General features: G+C 39.3%; 1 protein-coding gene across 1 annotated transcript in view; it reads left to right on the top strand.

Annotated features, from left to right (window-relative positions):
* Positions 1-8,227, top strand: part of cwc27 (CWC27 spliceosome-associated protein homolog) — a 60,079-nt gene that overhangs the window by 46,471 nt on the left and 5,381 nt on the right. Inside the window, exons 12-13 of the mRNA XM_015391414.1 lie at positions 2,456-2,562; positions 2,665-2,768. Coding sequence (XP_015246900.1) covers positions 2,456-2,562; positions 2,665-2,768 — 211 coding nt within the window. The remainder of the gene's footprint in view (positions 1-2,455; positions 2,563-2,664; positions 2,769-8,227) is intronic.

The raw sequence follows: 8,227 nt of genomic DNA, 5'->3' as shown, positions 1-8,227 counted from the left end.
AAAGTCGCTGAGTTGGCAACACACAACATTATTACAAATAATATGCTGACGTCACGTCAATCATTATTTTGGCACTTCAGTTCCAGGTGAAATTTTTCTCATAATGTTCTTTTAATTAGACTGTATGTAGGCTAGTAATGATTACTTTGTGGGTTTGATTGGTCTAAAAAGCGGCAACATACAGCTATAAGGACAGTTTGCTCTCACACGTTCTACATTTATAGTCACACGACACACACACACACCGGAACTTGGTGCGCCCCACCTGTCACGTCTCAATTCCCCACCAGTGGGTCGCGCCACACACTTTGAGAACCGTGGCACTATAGCAACATAGCATACATTTTGATCCAAGTATTGGCTTAATTTGAAACATATTAAATAGTTTTCTGATCTGTATACATCACTTGGTGGTCAAAGACTTGCTTATTTAACTTAAATAGATGAGATGAATGAGTCATGTGACCCAGAGCGCCTCTTTATGACAGAAGCTAATTAAGCTAACAGTTGTTGTTAGCTAACAAGATGAGACATGTTTATTGTTTCTCCCAATGTTTTTATTTGACCACTTTAAGAAATATAAATTTCATGAGGGCTGTACAAAAAAAATTTTGTTTTGAATGCACTCAAAAAATACAAAATTAAAATAAAGTTTGTCTAAGTTTTTTGATGTAGGATTTAAACTACGGTAGGAGGGTGACTATCACTACCCTAATAGCTGACCTAATTGCTCGTCTCACTCACCTGCCCACCTGTCCGGTTCCCAATTATCACTCATCTTATCCGCCTGGTCCTGCTACTTTATATACGGTTCAGTCCCAGCTATCGGGGCCAGATCATTGATGTTGTCTGTCTAGTTTGAGTTTGAGATCATTGCAGATTCCATAGTTGATGTTCTCGTTCTCGGAGGCAGAGTGGTGAGAGGTTTTTAGTTATCGTAGTGTTCCTGATCATGTCTGGTCTCTTATCCACTGAGCACGCCCTGTTTCTGTTTTTGGCTCAGTGGAGGTAGCGAGTTTTAAAGTAGCGTAGTTTTCCTGTTATCATGCCTTGTTCTGCCTCTCAAATACTGAGTTTGCCTATTGCCATCTTGTGCCTGAACTCTCTGTTGGACTCATGGAACCTTGAACCTGCCTGTTCCTGTTTTGATCGGAGCCCCTTAACGAGTTACGGACTCCTGGATCTCTGAGCCTATCTGTTCTGAACTGTATCCCTGACCTGGCTCCGATTCATAATCGTTCACTGGGGCTGTAGCATCTGGTTCACTCCTGGCGGCTCCCGCCGTATCTCATTTGGCAGTCCATTGGTAGGATTCTGTCTCGCTCTGAAAGGATGGACTGAACTGTTAAACCAGGTAAGTGACTCTCATGCATAATCATCTAACGTCAGATGATCATGGTCACTTACCTGTGTTTCTCCCTAACCAGAGTACCAGTGATGGGCGGTCCCCCCGCCTCCCCTCTGCTGCAGATCCACAGCTCTGCGTCCTGATTATTTTTAATAAACGTGTTGAATCCTCCCAATGTCTGTCTTGCCTTGAATATTGGGTCCTAAGTTCTGAGGTCATTACATTTTTTTGTCTTTAAAAGTAACTCCATACCTTCTTAGTCTGCACATCCAAAATGGCCTGTTAGCAGATTCAAAAACACAGATGGAGGCTGGTTAATTTTTGGACTGTCCACTGTTACTAGCTTCGTTCAGGGCCGCTTAATCCAGAAGTTACAGGTCTAGCGACCCTAGTGGCTAAAAGTTATTGTGCTACTTTATTCTAGAACTGGGCAATTTATCGATAATGCTGATTAATCGAATTTTCAGTTTTGGATTATTTAATATTTGGAAAATCAGGACTTTTTTTTTCCACCACCATTGCACTCTTTGGTTTTTCAAAGATCAGGGCAGCATTGGTTCATAACTTTTTCTTATTAGACGGGTATTTATCACTGATAAATGTGCTGTCTGTGTGACACTACTAGCTGAAAATCTTTAGTTTGTAAAATTTTTATTGTTTGTTTTGAAACTTTGTTTTACAAGCATTTTCACGGCTTTAATTTTGTTGCCCATCAAACTAAGGTTGCCTCCCAAAGGGGGTGATAAAAATAAAAGCTAGTTTTTGAAATTAATGTGTCATTTGTTTGTTTTTGTCATGAAACATAAGGGAGAAGAAGAAAAAAAATCAGCGAATTAGATTTTTAAGCAATATCACCCGGCCCGACTTTAATCTTATTATTTTCCGAGGTCTTTTATGTAAATGTACATCGAGAAATGTACGTTTTTCTTTTTGTATCATATTTTTGTTTTCTTTGTTTTGTTCAAATTCTTCGCGATAGACTGAGGGGACACCAGTGTCTGCTGTGAATATTGAGCCATTGTTTTATTTTCCTCATGAGTGAAATAATATTGGAATGAGGAGGAAATAACCTGCAGCTGTTTTATCTCTGTCATCTTTCTGATACAGAGAAAAAGCCAACCAGCGAGGCCGTGGCAGAGTACCTGGAGGGAAGAAAGAAGTACGAAGACCTCAGGAAACAAAAAAAGAAAAAAGGTTCAAACAGAGAAGAACAGGTAAAGAATCAAGCATGAGGTCTTCTTATCAAAACTCATCCATTTGAGCAGCTCTATTCAAGCTTCTGTAAAAGCTAAAACCAGTGTGTAATGAATCTGCAGACATTGGCGCTACTCAACAGCTTCAAGTCTAAGCTGTCATCAGCGATCACTGAGGGACCAGAGGAGGATGTGGAGGAGCTGGCCGAGGATGATGATAAAGGATGGTTAGTAAGATTAACCTTTTTATTTCCTTTCTTTTATCGAGACTGTGGGATTTCAGCTTTTATCAACATATTAGCTGACATATTGGCTAACCATTGTTCTCAGAGTCACTGTTTCTTATTGGGTATCATGAAATGTTAGGCTGGTTTAAACCTGTTTTCTTAAACCTAAGCTTTCTCTAACATTTACATCCCCCCTCTGTTAGTTCATTTGGTTATTTGACTAAAACATGTTAATCCAATAGAAGCATAGTTTCAGGCTTTGAAGGTAAAATTGCTCTGGTTACATCGAGTCACATGACTTGGACCCAAGTCCTTGATTATCTATGAGTTGACTTGAAAATATATATTTTTTTATTTGTATTTCTATACCAGGGACTTGAATTGGTTTTATTAAGTTTTAAGAAGAAAAAAAAAAGATTTTAAAAAGAATGCATGGTCAATTACTTATTTTTAACATTTTAAAACAAAGGACTCAAACGGACTTGAAACTCACTTTTTCAGACTTGAGACTTGACTTTGGAATAACATAACTAGGAGATTTAATAAATATAAATGACCAGATAAGCTGTAGGCAGTGTGAGGTGTTACAGTTAGGGCTGAAAAAATAAATCAGATTAATCATGATTAATTTTTTTTTTTTTTTTTTTTTTTATAATCTTCAATTTATTTAGTAATTAATCAATTGTTAACTGGAGTATAGATACTCAGATTTAGAGGTGAGGCCCGTACCACAAAGGGAGCTCAACCTTGCAGGATTATTCCCAACCTTTGCAGTTAAACAATTCCACAACAATGACAATCAGGATCAGCAGTGAAAATATTTTAATTAAACCTGGGAGAATAAAAAATGTAGAACCGCTTTTGTTTGATTATCAGTTCCTGGTGCTCGACACTATTGACAGCACGTTCATTTAAAACATAAATGTTAATGTTTTACTTTTTTCATTTGCAATCATGCATCAAATCTAAAGTACACTCACATACGTTCTGGTCCTGCGGTGTGTTATGAGGATTATATGTTGACTTCCATTGATTTTTCATTTTCAACCCTTTCTAGGCCCAAATCCTGACAACAACCCTACTTCTAATGACTACCAGTCCATGCCTGGTAGGGGATTTGCGCCCTAGTGGTTAGGGCTTAAAGGTTCTGAGTTTGAGTCCCACTCCCACAGAGTGCTACTCTGGGTCCCTGAGCAAGACCCTTAACCCCTGATTGCTCCCTGGGCGCCGCACAATTGCAGCCCACTGCTCCCCAAGGGGATGGGTTAAATGCAGAGGTAAATTTCTCCAATGTGAGATCAATAAAGTTCAATTACTATTATTGTTATTATAGCTAACCCTAAACCTAGTCCAAACCTTAGTCTTAAACCATAGCTGTTAGCTAAAAAGTGATGCCAGGCATAATGTCTTGACTTTGGCACAAACGGTCCTCAAATTTTTTTGTGAAACTTTGCGAAAACAGGAGCAGACCCACACCACTGAATCCAAAATAGAGACCCCATTGAAACATTTTTACAGCAAAGACATCCACTCAATATTTAAACATTTCAATCATTCATGCTTTTTTTTTTCACGTTTTTGTCAACATTTCATTTGACATTTTAAATTCCAGGTTTATTGGCATTTATTCCTTTAAATTCAGTTAATTCCAAGGAATGATTTTTTAGCTTTTAAATGTAGTTACTCATACACAATAAAGCAAATGTGCAGATTGTGGTTAAACTGCAAAACATTTTTTTTTTTTTGTAAAAGTAGAAGTAGTGAAAACAAAATGGCGAAATGTCATAAGGGACAAACGGGTCCATTATTCTCCTGGGAGTGATGAACCTGATCTGTCGCACTTCTAAAGCTCACTGCTATTGATGTGTGTGAAAGTTGCATTTGTGTGTCTATATCTGAATCTGTATGTGTTTGTCAGGCTTAGAATCATACAGCCACCAGATTGGCCATCAGGAAATCAGTCCTGACGCTGTGTTTTCCTCTCATATTCTGTTTTTCACCAAAGATCTCAAACTGCACAGAGCGAAGTTTTGAAATGAATACCATGTGTGTGAATTTGAGGAGAGTGTCTGCAAGCGAGCGAGAGAGAGAGAGAGATATTAAAATAACAAAATCTGTACTTGCTATTAGTCTTGAGACACACTCTCGAAGTGCCGTCTGGCAGGGTGTGGGGGGCCCCCTAATGAATTTGTGAGAAGCGTGGTCTGGCACTTGGAGCTTCTCTCAGGCAAAGATACTCCTCACTATGCCAGGTAGGGTAGAGGGGTTAGTGGGGAAGCATAGGAGTCTTAGAAATAAAAAAGTGTGGGAAGTCTGTGCCACTCTACAGGAACTGTGAGCAGAATGTAGGTTACAACAGGTCAGAGACTGAAAGTCAAGTCTGGGCCAGAGGAGGTAAACTATTCCATCTGTCTCTGTTTCTACGGGTCCTAGCTTTCCCTCTTCGGTCCCTCCTACCCGTCAGCTAGCGTTCATATCCACACAAAGCCTATTAGAGGACTGATTCACGAACTGCTACTGCTCTCACCATCACCTCAATGTTGCCCCTTTAGAAAACGCACAAACTAATTTTGAGAAACTCCTAACGCTGAGTTTTAGCACCATGTGTGACGCCGAGGCCGAATGGTCGGCAGGCTGTCATCACTGAGTCTGGTAGACAAATTATCCGAGGAGGCCTGCTCACCCAGCAGGAGTCCTCTGGGTCTGCCAGACTCTAGCAATGACATCCTAGATGAGCTGTCACAACAAATGAGCACAGAGAAGACAGTCACACTCACACATAGAGAGGCTGATATCAAACCATACTCTGAATAATTCACCAAGCCAGAAAAAGGAGTAAACAATCTACAGATATAAAATACCAAATATGTTGCACAGAGGAATGCGCAGCAGCACACTTGGTAGAACTGTTTCCTGGCAAGAAGGTCCTGAGTTCAAAATCCTCGGCCAAAGATACTCTTCACTATGTCGGTGTTCTATCAGATGAGCATACCCGGTCAGACCAGCATACTTATAGTCAATACCTGTTTATCTCTTTAGTTTATCCCTTTAGTTTTTTAAGAAATATACACTTTAAACCACCTCAACGGGCGTGTATCCGTGGAGAAGGAAAAGCGCTGTACTTTTCAATGAAGATAACTTTAAACTAGTCTTAACTTTAAAGAAATACACTCTATACATTGCTAATGTGGTAAATTACTATTCTAGCTGCAAATGTCTGGTTTTTGGTGCAATATCTACATAGGTGTATAGAGGCCCATTTCCAGCAACTATCACTCCAGTGTTCTAATGGTACAATGTGTTTGCTCATTGGTTCAGAAGGCTAATTGATGATTAGAAAACCCTTGTGCAATCATGTTCACATATCTGAAAACAGTTTAGCTCATTACAGAAGCTACAAAACTGACCTTCCTTTGAGCAGATTCAGTTTCTGGAGCATCACATTTGTGGGGTCAATTAAACGCTCAAAATGGCCAGAAAAACTTTCATGTGAAACTCGACAGTCTGTTCTAGTTATTAGAAATGAAGGCTATTCCATGTGAGAAATTGCTAAGAAATTGAAGATTTCCTACAACAGTGTGTACTACTCCCTTCAGAGGACGGCACAAACAGGCTCTAACCAGAGTAGAAAAAGAAGTGGGAAGCCGCGTTGCACAACTGAGCAAGAAGATAAGTACATTAGAGTCTCAAGTTTGTGAATAAGTGTGACTTTTCACGAAAACACAAAATTGTATGGGTGACCCCAAACTTTTGAAAGGTAGTGTATACCGAAAACTAATCAAAGTTATCACACGAGTATATTTATATGAATACAGCTACAAAAAACATTATAAAAACACAAAAAACATTTTCTGAGACTGTGTTTATTTAACAAACACCTAGAAAAAGTACACTATATTATATTATTTTCCATGTGAATCCCAGATTGTTCATTTCTAAGAAGTGATTTAAATCAGTCCTACCTGTCTTTATCCATGCTGGGTCAGATCCTGATGTTTGAAAAAGTACTCTTCGCTATAATCTCTACCTCACTGCCTCACTGACTACTAGCTACATCACTTATATCACTGTGGCAGGGGCGAAAATCCCAGGACCCCAAACCCATTAATTTTGGCGATGCTAATTGGCTAAATATTTCACAATAAACACTTTTTGAGCACCAGGTTCAAATGCAACGTCTATAGGAGACGGCATCAAGAGTGCAGAGAGTAGTTTGAGTCTTGCTGTATTTCTAGCGTTGGGAGCAGCTCATTTTGAGCATTCAAGTGTCCAGCATTCAGAGCGGTGGACTTTGGAGGGAGGTATCCTTTTTATAATTTTGCACTTTTGTGTTATAGTTTTCTGAATTGATCAAGAAACTACTTCTGTTAATACTTGGAAGCCTGAATGGAGTAAAGCTAGAGATAAGCCATATGTGGTTGGATCTTAAAACTGTGTTTTTCACCTTTTTCTTTGTATGTTAGTTGTTTGCAAAGCCGGGAGTTTAAACCAAAGAGTCTTTCTCTCTCCACTAGATTACCATGCTTTTAAGCCTGCAAAAACATCACAGTCACAAAAAATATATCAGTTTTCTCTGAACACTTGGGATTTCCGTCCTTGGAAGTTGAACTGACTTTAGGTGAACATTTCTGTAAAGTCGGTCTTGCTCTATAACTATGAAATGTACCCTAAAACAGTTCTCTAAGGAACTACATGCACATCAACTTAAAAATAGTGAAACATTGAGCACCAATCACCAGAGCAAAGGAAAATACCTTCAGGTTGTTGTCTTTTCTGACCTTCCCCATCTCGTACTTATGTACTTTGGGTCCTTTCCTACCTGATTTCTTGAAGTAAAGCAAAAATCTGATGATGGTTGAATCGTGGGTTTGCTTTAGCCTGGGTGGTTGAAATGTGGATCTGCCTGGAATGTTTGGCAAACTCTTTACACTCATTGTGTGCAGGTTCCCTCTATTATCGATCAGTTCCAACATGCCTCCACTGTGACTGACCATATACACACGTGCATTTAATTTCAGATTTTTTTTTCACTGATAGGATAGACAGCGATAGAGACAACCTCACTGAAGCTGACCAGTTAGAGAAATATGTGCTTCTGAGGCGGGGGGCAGCTTCCCAAGGCTTTGTATGCAAAACACTATATTATGTAAACTGGTAGAATCCTGGAATGTATTTGTTTCAAACTGTGGGAAGTTTGCAGGTTTTGTTCTTCAGACGCTTTAGGGCTTGAACACCTTTTAAGGGATTGTTGTGTAGGAAGTTGACAAATTTGGTGAAAAATCTGTGTTTTCCAGGTTTGGATAAAAAATACACATACCGTAAATTCCGGACTATAACCCGCTACTTTTTTCCCGCTGTTTGAACACTGCGGCCTATAATACAGTGCGGCTAATACATGTTCATGTCGCAAAAAACAGACCAATAAAATTGATGAGTATTCACAGAGGCCAGTGGGTTCT

The sequence above is a fragment of the Cyprinodon variegatus genome, unplaced genomic scaffold (assembly GCF_000732505.1).
Source record: "Cyprinodon variegatus isolate N-32 unplaced genomic scaffold, C_variegatus-1.0 Scaffold540, whole genome shotgun sequence".
Classification (NCBI taxonomy): Eukaryota; Metazoa; Chordata; class Actinopteri; order Cyprinodontiformes; family Cyprinodontidae; genus Cyprinodon; species Cyprinodon variegatus.
Note: the sequence above shows the minus strand (reverse complement) of the source record. Positions and strands in the feature narration are given on the sequence as shown.